At 39.1% G+C, this 17035-nt stretch overlaps 2 protein-coding genes across 2 annotated transcripts; both read right to left on the reverse strand.

The window, feature by feature from the left end:
• Window positions 1-851: 851 nt before the first annotated feature.
• Window positions 852-1789, reverse strand: LOC126501205 (olfactory receptor 998-like). Its single transcript, XM_050141752.1, is given in 2 exon segments — window positions 852-1675; window positions 1678-1789. Coding segments are annotated over 2 exon segments (936 nt in total).
• A 6529-nt stretch (window positions 1790-8318) lies between these two features.
• LOC126501082 (ubiquitin-conjugating enzyme E2 L3-like) lies at window positions 8319-9014 on the reverse strand. Its single transcript, XM_050141531.1, has one exon. It carries the CDS (start codon window positions 8988-8990, stop codon window positions 8526-8528), a length of 465 nt encoding a protein of 154 aa, XP_049997488.1. The 5' UTR covers window positions 8991-9014; the 3' UTR covers window positions 8319-8525.
• Window positions 9015-17035: the final 8021 nt, after the last annotated feature.

Raw genomic sequence — 17035 nt, forward strand, 5'->3', positions numbered from 1 at the left:
GGGGAGGGGGAGGGAAATGGGAGGCGGCGGTGGGGAAGAGACATAAATCTTTAATAAATAAATAAATAAGTGAATGAATTTTTTAAAAAAAAGGAAAAAAGAAAAAAAGACAGGCATAGTCAAATTTTTCTTTAAGTTAAATGATATATCACAGCTCAATGCATTCCATTTGAAAGATTTAGTTGGCAACATGTTTAAGATAGTTGAAAAAAAGTAGCAAATTTTTCAAAATATTTTCCCAGAAATCTTGAAATGTAAATAGGGGGAAGGAAGAGATAGCAGCAGTTAAGAGCGCTGGCCACTCTTCCGGAGAACTTGGTCCAATTTCCAGCACATGAGTGTCAGCTCATAACTGTAACTTCAGTTCCAGGGAATCCAACGCCTTCTTTTGGACTCTTCAGACACTGTAAACATATGTTTACACATATAAACACTTACATCCATGTTGCAAAATATTCATACATAAAAATAGGCCTTAGAAACAAGCAAGACTATATGCATTTTCTGTTCCTATGATTGTGTTTAGCCAAAATATCAAAATGTATAATTTTTTTACTAAAATTTGAAATTTTCATAATTTCATTTTCATTTTGAAGACTTGAATCATTGAGTTGAAAATATGGTTTTCACCTTGAAGATGAATTGTTAACCAAACCATTTCAATGAGCAGTTAAATTCACTGAAATTGCTAAAACTTTAAGCTAGCTTCCATCAAGATATGGCACAAGTTTGTGAAATATTCTGTGATCAGGAAGAACGAGGACTCCCTGCAACCTCTGAATCTCACTCCAGTGGTCTTTAATGTATATTTTGCTCCCACAACTTAGGCATGTCACAGAGAGAATTCTATCTTAAGCACCTATGTGCTTCCTCTCCAATGTTCTCCTGAATGCATCTTTCACCTCTTTGTTCCTCAAGCTGTAGATGAGGGGATTCAACATGGGGATCACAACAGTATAAAATAGGGAGATCATTTTATTAATATTCCGGAGGGAACTAGCATTAGGTTGGACATAGATGGAGAAAAGAGTCACATACAAGATAGAGACAGTTGCTAAGTGAGAGGAACAAGTGGAGAAGGCTTTTTGTCTCCCATTGGCTGTCCTAATTTTCAAGATGGCCATCAAGATGCAGACATAGGAGTCCAGGATGATCAGACCAGTAATCACACCTACTGCTCCAGCCAAGACAAAAAGCACCAACTTGTTGATCTGGGTATCCGCACATGCTAGAGATAGCAATGGGGAAATGTCACAGAAAAAGTGGTTGATAATACGTGGTCCACAGAATAGTAAGCAAAAGATTAAGGTTGTGTGAGTCGTTGTACTTATAATAGCAATGGCATAAGGTCTGATGACCAAGAGCACACAGACATGCTGGGACATAATGAGTGTATACAGCAAGGGCTTACAGATGGCTGTATAGTGATCATATGCCATGACAGCTAGGAGGAAGCACTCAGTTGCCAAAAAGAGACCAAAGAACCACAATTGTGCTGTATAGCCTATGAAAGAGATGACTTTGTTCTCGGTAAAAATGTCACACAGCATCTTGGGAGCTATGGAAGAAGAGGTACACACATCTACAAATGACAGATGACTAAGAAAAAAGTACATAGGGGTGTGTAGCCTGGGATCCACCCATATTAAAGTGATCATTCCCACATTACCCCCAGGGTGACAAGATAAACAAAGAAAAATATGATAAAGAGGAAAATTTTCTGATAGAGGTTATCTATGAGGCCAAGGAAGAGAAACTCGGGCACTGTTGTCTGATTCTTTTCTTCCATTAGTAAGCTGGGATCTGTTAAAAGAATAAGAATAATGTCTTACCAAAATATCAGTCATGTGATATCTGAAATCAATAGCAGATTATCTTCAATAGGTCTATTATAGACAGTTGGTCAGCACGATTGAGCTGAGTGGTAATAATATTCCTAGTTACAAGATCTGGACACTTGTACAAAATCCTATGCAGACTTCAGCAACCAAACCCTTGAACTTTTTGGGATGAACATCCTCCCATCAAGACTTATCTAACTTCATTGATTCAACAGTTCCTTTGATTTTAAGACTGCATTTGCAATGAAAATTTCTCTCCATTTCTCATCTTATTATATAGTGGAATAATGAAGCTCTCTTAATTAGTTTAGGAAATAGATCAGGTTCTAAAGTATTTGCCTTGTAAACATTAGTAATAAAATTTGCTCGCTAGAATTCACAATGAAAACAGGGGATTGGATGGTATGTGTTTAGTGTAAATCCCGGTCTGGAGAGACAGAGGCAGTAGACAGTAGATGCCTTGGGCTGACTCCCCAGCTGGTCTATCCCACTAAGGCAGTGGAGACCCAGTCTGCAAAACCAAGGTGGACAGTACTGAGGAATGGCTTTGAGGTTTTCCTCTGGTACACACACACAAACACGCGCACACACGCACTCAGAAATTTTAGAAATTCTACTTGGATATACTTTTATTGGTAATTCTGTAAATACAACTGGAAGTTTAAGATCCTGTATCATATATTAGAGAAATGTTAAATATGGCATCAAATTCTTACTGAATAATGAGCACTATAAAAATACTAAAAAGATGTATTCCATATGAATGCATTTCAGTCTATTTTCTAATCCCAATTATAAAGAGATATGGAAATATAACTTCACACTTGGCAAAAAGAAAAAGGATGGCCATTTGGAAGAATAGTAAAGCATATAATTTTTATTTAATACTGATCTTCCAATGAACAGATAAAATAAATTCAGTGTATGACTAGTGCGAAGTCAAACGTGGCATCAAGAAAAAGAATGTAAGATGACAGATTGAGAAGAAAGAAAGGGTGTCAAAATTTCTTACAACTGCATTCTTCCAATAAATGCTTTCATGGAAAAGCAAGAAAAATGCTTTCTTAGAGATCATGGTGTCTGACAAACCTTCAGGGGCAATGAAATCATCAGGAAATTGCACAGAAAATTAAGAATCCCCAAAGTTAAAATAACATAAAATTATTTTATATGATTCCCCATATATATGCAATCTTCTTTAAAATCAGTTATTATGATATATCACTGCTACTATCAAATCAAATAATAATAAAATAAATAAAATGGTACATTTACCACAGTTTAATAAAGGTAAAACCTTCAAGACTATATTTTTGTGTGACATATGAGATAATCAATAGTAGAAACTATTCAAATTGCCTAGATTATTGTGTATGATAGTCTCTACAAAAATATCTGATTTCTACAGCAAAGTGCTCATTCAAAGAAAAAGCAGTTTGCCACACGATATGCCAAGCACCATAACATTTCAGATAGTTTAAATGACTTAATCTGTATGGTTTATTAGTATTTTAGTGGCATCCTTATGCTGATGCTGTCTGGGTGTATTTTATGCAGTTAGACAGATAGATCTAGATTTTTTTGAGTGCTCTCCATTGTAGAAATGGTTGGTCCATGTCTTATGTCTGCTCTCATGCAACTCACTAGGATAAGTGTGTTAAGACAAAGTGTAATACAGATTGCTGCAGGTTCAAAAACAGTCTATTATTTATTTATGAATTATTGGAGTGTAAGCTGTTTGGAGCAATTCATTAAGTGGGTAATTGGTTTCAACTGACAAATCAATTGGTATGTATTTATGATGTTAGAAAATTATACTTCGATGATGCTTACATTTTCCAAAGAAGCTAACTACTGTGCCTTATGCCACATACATATTGTTTATTATGGTGTGGAAATTTAAAATTCTGGGGTGATTTTCAAGAATGTGATATACTATTGCTACCAGCATCTCTATTTCATATTTATGCAAATAGGTTTAGAAAAACTCATAGACCAACTGGTAATGCTGATAATTCTGTGAGTAAATATCTTAGGGGTGGAAGACCGTGCCCACCCATTCACACCATGACTGTTTCTTCATCATGTTTCAAAACTTCCATCTATCAAAGCCCAGTGTACTCACTTCTTTAAGAATATCCTCTCTGCATCTCTTTTATCTACATTTTTTAAAAAGTGGTAATTTTCTAGAAGACAGAAGATCTGATTTTCTTCATTCTGGCAATTGTCTGAGACAAGTGACTTACAGATGATGAACCTCCCGCCCTGATAGAGCTAGGCTTGAAGAAAGAATCCCTGAACTTAACATTGGGTCACAGACTGCACAGAATAAGAGACCTTATTCAAGCTTTATATGATAATTCAGAGCCAGATCCCCAAAGAACTTAAGCCTCCAGGGTTTACACCTGCAGGGACAAACTTTAAATGATCTCGATAGCATTTTGGCCAAGTATTGTTTTCTAACTGTGTGTCATTACAAAGTGTGTGCATGTGTGTATGTGTGTGTGTGTGTTCCTGATCTATCCTCCTTATCATCATCTTTTCTTCCATCATCAGAGTGATATACTGGAAGCATCTGGGAAGAATTGATTTTCTGAGTCCATTCTAAAACCATATCATTTAAGCATAAACCCCAACCAAGGTTTTCTTATTGTCATATTAAGTAAGCCAAGACTGTCCATATCTTATTCTCCAGAATAAAGGGAACAATCTCTAGTTAATACAATTGCTAGACATGTTTACCAAGTATTTCTTAAATATAAAATACCAATTAGGTACTTCTTATTGTTGTTTATTATCATTATAGATTGGGAACATAGTTGAACAAGTTATTATTATACGTAAATATAAAAGAACAAATTAAAGCAGCATTGGCTCCTCTCTATTTAAAAAAAAAATAAAAACAGCTATTGAACTGCTAAAGAATCTGGAGCAGGTGAAAATTTACTATCAGAAATGAAAATTGTCAAGAAAGATAAGAAGGTTTTGATCAATTAAAGAGGAAATAAAGACCAGGAATAGATTAGCAGAAACAGGAAAGCAAGGGTAAAGAGATCCATTAAAGAGAAGAAAGAATAAGCATGGGTGACACAGATCACCCATCTCAATCACCACTGTCTCTGAAACTTTTATTGTTCCATCAGGAAGATTCACCATAAAGTTCTACAATATTTTATTAGCAGCTCTTTTTTTTTTTTACTAATGGTATTGATCTCAGGAAACAGTTTACTTAGATATAGCTATATTAACTTTAGACTAAGCATATTTTGAGCCAAAAAAAAAGCTATCAAGCACAAGAAGATAATTCTATAGTCATAGTGAGGCTAAATTATCACGAAAATGTTATGCTCCTAAGTGTTTACACAATACAAAACAGAGCCTTGAAATATTATGAAGCAAAAATAGGTAGAAATCTGAGGAAAAAAAAACAAATGTACTCACAATTGATGTGGGAGATGTCATTATAATTCTCTCAATAATTGACAGAACATTCAACTTAAGTATCAACAGGAGTCCAGAGAACGTATACAATAACGTATACACAAATATTGACAGGAAATTTTCACCAACAGTACTTTTTGTCATTTGTTTTGTTCTTTTCTATTTATTTATTTTTAAAACAATCTTATTTTACATACCAGTCCCAGTTCCCTCTCCCTCACATCTTCCCACTCCTCCCACCTTCTCTCCATCCCAACCCCCATCCACTCCTCGGAGAGGGTGAGGCCTCCCATGGGGAGTCAGAAAAGTCTGCCACATCACTTGAGACAGGACCAAGGCCCCCCCCCCCCCCCCTGTAACTAAGCTGAGCAAGGTATCCCTCCTTAGGGAATGGGCTTTCAAAGAGCCAGTTCATGCACTAGGGATAATACTGCTTCCATTGTTAGTGGTCTCACCAACTGCCCAAGTTCTCCCCACTGTCAGTCCGGAGTCAGTGAGCTCCCACTGGCTAGAATCAGCTATTTCTGTGGGTTTCCCCATCATGGCCTTGACCCCTTTGCCTGTAATCTCACTCCTGCCTCTCTGTGACTGGACTCCAGAAGTTTAGACCAGTGCTTAGCTATGGATCTCTGCCTCTGCTTCTATCAGTTACTAGATGAAGGTTCTATGATGACAATTAAGATAGTCATCAATCTGCTTACAGGTGAAGGAAGTTAAGGTATCCTTTCCACTTGCTAAGATTCTTAGCTGGGGTCATCCTTGTGGATTCCTGGGAGTTTCTCTTGTGTCTGATTTCTCATTCACCCCACAATGGCTCCCTCTTTCAAAGTATCTCTTTCCTTGCTCTTCCTCTCTGTCCTTAACCCAACTTGATATTCTCAATCCCCTCCTCTATCACCCTCCCATGCTGCCAATTTACTGAGGGTAGGTTTGCTCTGACAAGCGTTTCAAACCGTCAACTCATACTAAACTTCAGTTACGTACTAGTACTTACCTTTTATTGCCCACCTTTCCCCTTTGGCCGTTTCCTCACTCCTGTTCCTCCATTTACATCCTAAACAAATTATGCAAACTTGAATCATCATCCCCAGCTGTGCCTCTAAGAAAAGAAAACTGGGAATTCCACCTTTGCAGCGGGCTTTGAAACCCGGCTCATGCAATTACAAATACTTGTCAGCAGAGGGCGACATATGCACACACAAAGAGCTCTCCATGGCCTTCCTGCCTGCTAAAACCCAGACAAGATTCAAAGCACAGAACACCTGAAACTCAATCACCAATATTCAGACCATGCCACAGAACTCCTTTTCCAATGTAACTCCAAATACCCCGATTGTCAATTTTGCTCCTGGCTTTAAAACCAGATATTTCTAAAAAGCTGACACCCTAAAGAAAAATTATGGTTAGCTGGTTTGCAGGCTCTAAATCACCTTTTAAGACATTCAGAAGTAGGATTTACTTATTAAGATAGTTGAATGTTTATGAACTCAAAATATTTGTTTACAGGAAGGTTGCAGGGGTTTCATCGCGATGCTTCGTTTCATCGCGATGCTTGTCTCTAACACCACAGCCCCGCCCTCTTCAAACAAGACTCTTTGAAGATACAAGGAATGTCAGGATTGTACCAATATGTAGCTAGTCAGGAAAACAACGATTGAGAACCAAGTCACTCTTGAAGGAGCCCTCTTGTTATACCAGACAGGAATTAGATCAAAGTATGGTGCTGTCTGACTAGATCCACTAGAAGTGAAACCATAAAAATATATTTAAAAGTGAAATTAAAACTCTAAAACTCAGAATAAGGGGTGAGAGTGAGGAGCCTGGCAGAGTGCAGGGGAAGTCCTGATGTGTTATCTGGGTATGATGCTACCCAACACAGCAACAGCTCAAGACCTCATTTCCAGGTCAGCAAAGCTGCCTTCATATCTGAGGATACAATACAATTTATAACATCTGACATCAACCTTTATGACTTAGTCTCTTAGGAGCTCATTTAAGGGAGGAAGGGGCTTGAGGCAACATTATCTTGTGATATTATTTGTACAGTTCAGTGCCTATGAATCCAATTACTCACAAGATGAGGGGTTCTGTATTAGAAAATCTAATTAGGTCCTAGACTAAAATTCTCCAAACGAAATCGTCATTGTGGGATCTTTTAACAACCACTTAACTTCCTTTTATGTTACCTACAGGTCATGAGACTTACCTTCCCAACACCAAGCGATTGCTTTGGAGAACACTCCACTTATTGGCCTATATTACCTTTTTATTTCCTCTGCAGAAATGCAGATACAAAACTACCCGCCTACTATGCAAACTTCATGAAGGCTTTTACTTTGTAATTTTCAAGTAGTCTTTTTCTCAGTCATATGAACGGTTAGACAGCTGGGTGTTATCGGAGTAAACATTAAGGTCAAAATGTAGTCCAAAAAGAAAAAAATGGTCTAATATTTCTTTACACCAAATAAAATGTCAACTAAAAATGTCACACATTTTCCCCAGTCAAATGTGACTTGTTGATCCTCTGTGCCACAGCTCTTTGTTTCCATTTGGTAGGACGATGAAAAGTAATTAATCGTAAGAAGTTCACACAAACCCTGTCGCTCCCTAGTCAGATGTCTGTGGATTATTAACTTATTCCTGGTCATAGGAAACATTTAAGAAGTGAGCATCCCCCAAGTTACAGAATCCAACTTCTCAATTTATAAACAAGGAAGCGAAGTTTTCTTATACTCTCCAGACCCAGGGCACATGGTGGAGAGTTCCAGGTTGCCATAGTGAACACTAGTAAAGTGATACCAATGCCCTAAATACAAATAATAGTTAGATTTCAGTGCTCATAAAATGGATCCCAACTTACATTAGATAAGTATGAACCGGTTTTAACAGATTTCAAAGTCAGTCAATGATCACAACTATCCCCATCTACCATTTGAAGTTTCTGTGAAGGTTTCTGGGTTTACTGCAAACACCTGATCCACATGACTCACCTCCAACCTGGCAATTTCTGACATCGTGTTTATTTATTTATTTTTTTTTTAGAACATCTGAATTCTTTAATCCTTCTTTACAGGTTACCTAGACCACTTTTGATTAAGAAAACTGTAGAAAGTTAGTAACTGCCACAAGCGGACGCCAGGTGGTGGCACGTGTCAATTTTCCACAGAGTCCTGCTTTGCGGGGTATCTGAATGCACTGCTCGGGGGCTCTGCTCAAACGTGCTGGAATCACTCATGGCAGATTTTAGTCCACAGGTCGCTTTTCCCCATATTTCTTTGTAAACTCTTCAGCATTCTTACAGAATTTTTTATGGTCCTTAGAGTATTCTTCAGCTAGGTCAGCCCGGAGTGGGTGCTCAGGCTGGGGATCGTTCACCAGTGCTATGAGGGACTGGATTACTTGGTCAGTTTTGGTGGCTGGCTTCCAGTTTTCAGCACTAATTACCGGCAGACAGACCTGCCCCTTCTCATCAATGTTAGGGTGGTAGATCTTGGTTTTAAATGTGATCTTGGGTGGTTTGAATGGGTACTCTGCTGGAAAGTTGATTTCAATTCTGAAGGCCCCCTTGTCATATGGAGGGTTGTCAGGAACAATAAGCCCTTGCCAAGTCAATAAATTAGCTTCATCAACCTGGATGTTACGGAAGTTTTTCATTCCACATTTGCGGATCTCTTCAAGCTCCTTCATCAGCCTCCTGCTGGCCGCCATCTTGGATCTGGTGCTGCTGCTTTCCCAAAAACCTGACATCGTGTTTAAAACAGCATTGCTTAACCTGGGCTCTTACCCACCTGTTACATTTGGGATGCAAATGTGTCTGTCAGATACTTTACCAGTCACTCGATGTTGAAGTCACTCTTCAAAGTAAAAGTATGTCTCATATCAAGAGCTATTTATAATCAGAGTTAGTTTTCAGGCTTCTGTTATGATATGTTCAATGAATGCCTGCCCTTCTTGGAGACTTTCTGAAAGCTTGGCAAGTCCGGCTGTCTCTACACATTTCACAATGTATCAAACAACAGGATATGGTGGATCATGGTAGATTTGTAGAAATGTGTTTGGAAGATAGGTAGATGATACAATGGCTAAAATAAGGAACTGAATTCAGAGCCCCAGTACCCACGTAAAATGCCACTGCCTGTAATCCTGGCTCTGGAAGACAGAGACAGAATGACCCCTGGAAATCACTAGTCAGCCAGTCTAGGCAAAACACAGAGGTGAATGTGGTAGAGCAGGATACCCATCTGTGGCTTCAGGCCTCTATCTGCACCTGCACATGTGGGCATCTGCATCCCCATACTCATGTAAGTGCACTCATACAGCACACACACACCATACATACACACAAGCACATGCACACATACACACGTGCACATTCACACACACATACACACATGCACATACATACACACATAAGCACAGACACACACAAGCACATGCACACAGACATGCACATGTGGTTTTTCTACAGAGAACTGAAAATTAATTTGTTCTAATGGAGACAGGTATAGGTGACTTGGGTGTTTAAAAGTACTTTATGAGCCAGGTGGTGGATATAATATTTGAAGGGGAAAAGCTATTTTCAATAAAAGGAAAATATAGAGAAAAACGAATAAGCCTGCTGAGAGTATTCATATCTTTAAACATGTAGTCAGTACTACTACAAATCAGAAAAGCACAATTAAAGCGTAAGCATTTAAAAGCATAGTAGGAAATGTTTTTGTATACTTCCTTTACCCTATTCCAGTATTGGTCTTTTAGTTCCTTAGGAGGATTAGATGGTTCATGAGTTCTCCTTAGCTACTCCTGTCTGAAACTGTATTAATACCCTCCCTTATCATTAAGGGAGGGTGACAAACCCTGGCAGATCACACTCAAGCTGATCGTTCTTGTCTCTTCTTCAGCTTCTGGGGGATCCTCTCTCCCACTTCCCTGGTTTTGCTCCTCTCTGAAACAAGAGAATTACTGTCTCCTTGCCTATCACTGATAACATCTTTTCTTTCTCCCCAGTCGTTAAGGCTGGATACTCTGGACCTTAGCTACTAGGATAGAACAGGTCCCCTACAAAGCTTTCAGAGCTACTCAGATTTTATATATTCATATGGTGAGCTCCTCACTGGTGCAAAGATGCCTCTGTGTTGCCCTTGAAGGGACTTCTCCTAAAGACTCTTGATAGACTCAGATACGTTAAAAATGACTTCTTATCTGAAATATAGTGCGTCACTCATCTGGAAACAAGGTTAACCGGGGAGGACGATAACAACACTTTGAATGCAAAGTTAGAAAATCAAGTCCTGACTTGAAAAGCCTCTGTCACATGCCATTCTCCAACCACAAGAGAGAGCACTCAGAGGCTGCGAGCAAATAACTTTAGATGGTGATTGAGCAACCTATGCTCCACACGTATTAAACAATGTTCACATCATCCCCATGTCAAAAAGTCAACTGTTAATTGAATATAAACATTACTTTGGAACACACAAAGTGAGTGACGTGCACAACAGGATGCAGAGCTGAGGAATGACACTCAGAGAAGGCACTTGTAAGTAGAGCTAACTAAATGACATCCCCACCCCACCGCCAGCCTGAGTACACGTTTGAGACTGCGCATCCTGGTCCTTCCAGAACCGCATGGACAGCAATGAGGGAGATGGAAAGAGTCACCCAGCAATGTGCATTCGCCCTCTAACTGGGAAACCCAGAGGGCATGCACTACTTCCCTATATTGTGAAATAAAAATCAAATGACTACGCTCCTTTTTATTCCCGCCAAAGAATCTGATGAAAAAAAATGGAGATTAAATTCTAATAACGTAAAATCTGAAAAACCCGAACTTGAGTTTAAGGCTTTCTTGAAGGATGTGATGGATTTAACCAGGCTGTGCCCAGCGGCAATTCTAGAATGGTGAAGGGTAAGGATATTTCAAGTGCTGCAGAAGCAAACTGGGTACCAATGCCCCTCTGTAACAATCCATGAAGATAATGGTGAGAGCATCCAGAGAAAGAAAGCTACTGTGTCTATATTCCTTGCCTCTCTTCAACTCTCTGCTTCAGGCAAGGCACTTAGTCACGGCCAGCCTAGGCCCATGTTCTCCTTTCTCTTCTCCCCAAAGAGAACAGTCAGAAATCATACAAGCAAACAGACCCTTACAAGAAGACCCTTGTATACAATGAACCATCACGATGAACAATTTACTCCAGAGAGATGGCGTAGACAGTGTATGAGGTTATATATANATATATATATATATATATATATAGTATCTCAGCAACTTATTGTGTAGAAGGCAAAAGCTAGAAGGGAACAGGAGAGGACATCAAAAGAGACTGGGGTGGAATGCAGCATGAGTAGGGAAATTCTCAAAAGGGAAGATAAACATCTCCTGGTAGATACGGGGACTAAAAATAACAGAGACGCAGTGGAGTCTTTCACTCTAAATTCAATGAGCATTAGCAAAAGGCAAAAGGTTTCTATAATCTGAAGAGAATCCAGAGTATGTATCAAAGGAGTCTGCCTTCTGCAAATGCATTGTGCTGCTCTGCTTATAACACAGGAACAGGAAATCAGCCTAGATGTCCATCACCAGAGGAAAGGGTATTGAAAATACAGCACATATACACAATGGAATTTTATTGAACAGTGTAGAAAAATGAGATTATAAAATATTCAGGAAAATAGATGTATCTGAAAAAAGTATCTTGAGGTTTTTCTAGGAATCTTAAAAGCATTATGTCCAAAAGCAGAATCGGGGGCTTTCTTAAGCCAATGTGCCTTACACATCTCAATTAGAGAATTAACGGTAACTGCATTTGTTCTGTGGCTGAAGCCAAAACGTTGGGATTTTCTTTTTCCTTCTTTACTTTATTTTCACTCTTTGTGCAGTGCAATCACATGTTATTCAGTCATTACACGTACATAAACACACATATAAACATGCACACGGTGCACACACTCACACACACAGACATACACACACGTGTGCACATACACACATACATACGCACATGTACACACACACACACACACACACTCAATCTGGCGGAAGCCACTACTATTTCTCTCACTGAAAACACCACTACTCACTAAGCATATAGTAATTATAATATCTGAATTTTACCTCTCCCTCTCAGTAAAAGATTCTTTACGAAATCAGAGTAGGCTTGAGGAACCAAAGAGAGACATAAAAGATGTAATCTACATGGGAAGTAGAAAAAGACAAGATCTCCTGAGTAAATTGGGAGCATGGGGACCTTGGGAGAGGGTGGAAGGGGAGGGGAGAAGCAGGGAGGGAAGCAGAAAAAATGTAGAGCTCAATAAAAACCAATCAATAAAATAAAATAGAAAAGAAAAGAAAAAGAAATCAGACTAGGCAACTACTCTGTTCAAGACGGTAATGCCAAGTAGGGAGGGAGGCAACTAGGGAGATGATGGTGCAGGACGGGGGTGGGGGAGGCTTGACAAAGATAAATGGTGTTTAAAGAAGCCCTCTGAAAGTCGGCATTACACCCAGCTGTGTGAGTGCATCATGTACAATTCAGGGAAGAATCCAAGAAGTTCTCTTTATAAGGTTAAGTCTATCACTTTTGATAATTGCTACTAATTTCTCCCAAAAAGTTAGCAAAAGCCCTTTTCCAGGGTTCATTGTCTTCCCATGACTTTTTTTATTTTGGCTTTCTGGGGGTAGCATAGTTGATGCCATCTAACTTTAATCCGTGGTGATCTGATAAGACACAGGTGGGCACTGATATTCTTTTGTATCTGTGGAGGTTTCCTTTGTTTCCGAGTATATGGTCAATTTTTGAGAAGGTTCCATGAGCTGCAGAGAAGAAGGTATATTCTTTCCTATTTGGGTGGAGTGTTCTGTAGATGTCTGTTAAGTCCATTTGCTTCATTACCTCCAATAATTCTCTTAATTCTCTATTAGGTTTCTGTCTGATTGACCTGTCCATTGGAGAGAGAGGTGTGTTGAAGTCTCCTACTATTAGTGTGTGTGGTTTTATGTCTGCCTTGAGTTTTAGAAATATTTCTTTTACATAAGTGGGTGCTTTTATATTAGGGGCATAGATATTCAGGATTGAGATGTCATCCTGATGAATTGTTCCTGTTATGAGTATAAAGTGTCCATCTCGATCTCTTCTGATTGATTTTAGTTTGAAGTCAGTTTTGTTGGAAATTAGTATGGCCACACCTGCTTTTTTGTTAGGACCATTTGCTTGAAAGACCTTTTCCCAACCTTTTACTCTGAGTAGATGCCTGTCTTTGTGGTTGAGATGTGTTTCTTGCAAACAGCAGAATGTTGGATCCTGTTTTCGTATCCAATCCCTTAGCCTGTGCCTTTTTATAGGTGAATTGAGACCATTAATATTAAGTGATATTAGTGACCAGTGGTTGTTTACTCCGGTTATTCTTACTGTTTTCGGTAGTAGAGTTTGTGTGTGTCCCTTCTTTGAGTTGTACTGGTGAAGGTTCGCTAGATTCCTGAGTTATTGTAGTCAGTGTTGGCAATGTTGGATTCCTTGGGTTGCGATTTTCCTTCTATTACTTTCTGTAGCGCTGGATTTGTGGCTACGTATTGTTTAAATTTGTTCTTATCCTGGAATGTCTTGTTTTCTCCATTGATAGTGAATACTAGCTTGGCTGGGTATAGAAGTTTGGGTTTGCATCCATGGTCTCTTAGTTTTTGAAGAACCTCTATCCAGGACCTTCTGGCTTTCATGGTTTCCATAGAGAAGTCAGGTGTAAGTCTGATCGGTTTACCTTTATAAGTTACTTGGCCTTTTTCCTTTGCAGCTCTTAATATTCTTTCTTTAACCTGTATATTTTGTGTTTTGATTATTATATGGCGAGGGGATGCTTTTCTTTGATCCAGTCTGTTTGGTGTTCTGTATGCTTCTTGGATATTCAAAGGAATATCTTTCTTTATGTTGGGAAAGTTTTCTTCCATAATTTTGTTAAATATATTTTCTGGGCCTTTGAGCTGTAATTCTTCCCCTTCTTCTATTCCTATTATTCTCAGGTTTGGTCTTTTTATTGTGTCCCATATTTCCTGAATGTTTTGTGATGAGAATTTGTTGGCTTTGCTGTTTTCTTTGATCAGTGCGTTTATTTTCTCTATGGTGTCTTCAGAATCTGAGATTCTTTCTTCTATTTCTTGTATTCTATTGATTATGCTTGTTTCTGTAGGCTCTGCTCGTTGACCTAGATTTTCCGTATCCAGCTGGTCCCCAGTTTGTGCTTTCTTCCTTGCTTCCATTTCAGTTTTCAATTCTTGAACTGTTTCCATTACCTGTTTGTTCGTTTTTTCTTGGTTTCCCAGGGTCTCATGTACGTATTTACTCAATTCTTCAAACTTTTTGTTATACTTCTCATCCATTTCTATAAAGGTGTTTTTTACATATTGTTTAAGGGACTCTATTGCTTTCATAAAGTCGATTTTTTCCACTTCTTCTGTGTTAGGGTGTTCAAGTCCTTCTGTTGTAAGATCATTGGGTTCTGGTGCTTTCATGTTGTTTTTCAGCTTATTGGGAGAATTTTTGCCTTGGCGCCTGCCCATCTCCTCCTATTGACGATCTCTAATTGGTCTTTTAAAACCAGATCAGGTTTCCCTGCTGGCCAGAGGCTCCTCTTGCAAAATTCCCTCGTTCTGTTTCCTGGCTCCTGCCAGGGGCCAAGATCCCTCTCACCCCTCAGACGGGTCTTCAGGAAAAGAACCAGGTTCCCTGTTTGCCCGGGACCTCGCCAACCAAAGGCCTACCTCTTTGATTTAATTGTCCTGGGGCGATCTGCTCTTGGTGTTGCCCTGGTCCCTGTCGCCTGCGTTGTCTGCCACTGTGTCAGTACCCGCTGGTCCCGGCCGCTGCGCCAGCTACGTCGCCCGCCGTGCGCGTCCGGTTCCGGCCGCCGCTGCCATGCGCATCCGGTTCTGGCCGCCGCTGCTGCCGTGCACGTCTGGTTCCGGCCGCCGCTGCTGCCGTGCGCGTCCGGTTCCGGCTGCCGCTGCTGCTGTGCGCCGACTTTTTTTATTTCATCAGCAGTAAAAGGCACAATAATCTCTGCTTGTTCTATACTTGCTAATTGACGAAGTTTCAATTTACCTTTTATAATTAATTCAGAGACTTTTTAATTTAAATAAATTTTTAATTTTTTACTTGGTTTATGTGGTTAAAAAGATCCATTCAAAGATAATATCATCCTTCTGCACTAAAATTCCCGTGGGAGAAATTCTGGAAGGCAATATGACTAGAATACAATTAAGATTTGGATTCACCCTATCCACATGTGCCTCCTGTAATTTCTCATCAACAATCATCAACTCTTTTTCCGCTTCAGCTGTTAATTCTCTAGGACTATTCAAGTCTTTATCACCATCTAAGGTTTTGTTTAAATGAATTCTTAGATCAGGTGTTATCCCAACACCTGGTCATAGACAGGGAATGTCTCCTAATAATCTTTGAAAGTCATTAAGAGTCTGCAACTGGTTTCTATGAATTTGTGCCTTTTGTGTTCTAATTTTATGTAAACCTGTTCTGTAACCTAAGCAATTAACAGAATCTCCTCTTTGAATCTTTTCAGGAGCAATTTGTAATTTCCATTTAGGCAAGACTTTATTTCTTCAAACATCCTTTCTAAAGTATCTATAGTTGAATCAGATAACAAAATGTCATCCATGTAATGGTAGATTATAGACCTAGAAAATTGCTACCGAAAGCCCACATTTTGACCATTTCCCTAACGAAGGACAAATGTAGTCCATAAGCTACAATTGCTTGTTTAATTTCCTTTAGATCAGTCATACATATGGGTTTCATGTATATTCCTTGATAACCTTAGAGTACTTGAAGCCATATACTCTTTCTGGTGTTATTTCTGGAAAGGCAAGCAGAACTCTGGGCAAGCTATCCTGGAGATTTTTACATACCAACAAGGTTAAATTTTGCCTTTTTACCTTTCGTTCCTGGTCATCAAATTCGATAATTACCTCAATCTTTTCAAATCTGCTTACCACTGCCTTTTGTAATATCTGGATCTCCTGTCCATTGTTCTGCTCTAATGCCCTCATTGAGGATTCCAAGGTATGAAGTCTGTCCAGTAGAGACAATGTCTCATCCTTGTACATAATCTTTATAGCATACATATTACCTTCCTGTAGAGACATTCTATCAGTCAATCTGTCATACCCCTTTGACAGAGTCCGATTAATACATTCAACAGTGAGAATTCTCTCAAATAATGTTTCATCACCCACTGTCATTGATTGGGTTTTATGTGCCAAGTCGGCTGTATCCTTCTCCAGAGTGCTGAATCTTCCTTTAAATAAATTACCATCAGCCTGTACCATTTCTAAAAGTACCTCAGTTGACTAAATTTTGTTAATTAGATTGGTAGTATCCTTCTTCACATTTATAACCTCTTTTCTGAGAAGCCTGGCACCAATCTGTAAGGACTATACCATTTCTAAAAATGTCTCATTCTTAGCCCTATTGTTAAACCATATTTTTAAGAAAAAAAATATCTTCTCCCAGTCAGTGTTGCCTTTTTGTCTTAGTGACAGTGTCCTTTGCTTTGCAGAAGCTTCTCAGTTTCAGTAGGTCCCATTTAGTCAATGTTGCCCTTAATGTCTGTGCTGCTGGGGTTATACATAGGAAGCGATCACCTGTGCCCATCTGTTGTAGGGTACTTCCCACTTTCTCTTCTATCAGGTTCAGTGTGTTCAGACTGATATTGAGGTCTTTGATCCATTTGGACTTGAGTTTTGT

The sequence above is a fragment of the Alexandromys fortis genome, unplaced genomic scaffold (assembly GCF_014885135.2).
Source record: "Alexandromys fortis isolate MF-2015 unplaced genomic scaffold, M_Fortis_MF-2015_v1.1 scaffold_44, whole genome shotgun sequence".
NCBI classification, from domain to species: Eukaryota; Metazoa; Chordata; class Mammalia; order Rodentia; family Cricetidae; genus Alexandromys; species Alexandromys fortis.

Coding starts and splice junctions, on each gene's coding strand:
- LOC126501082 (XM_050141531.1), bottom strand. CDS start 8,990: ATGGCGGCCAGCAGGAGGCTGATGAAGGAGCTTGAAGAGATCCGCAAA.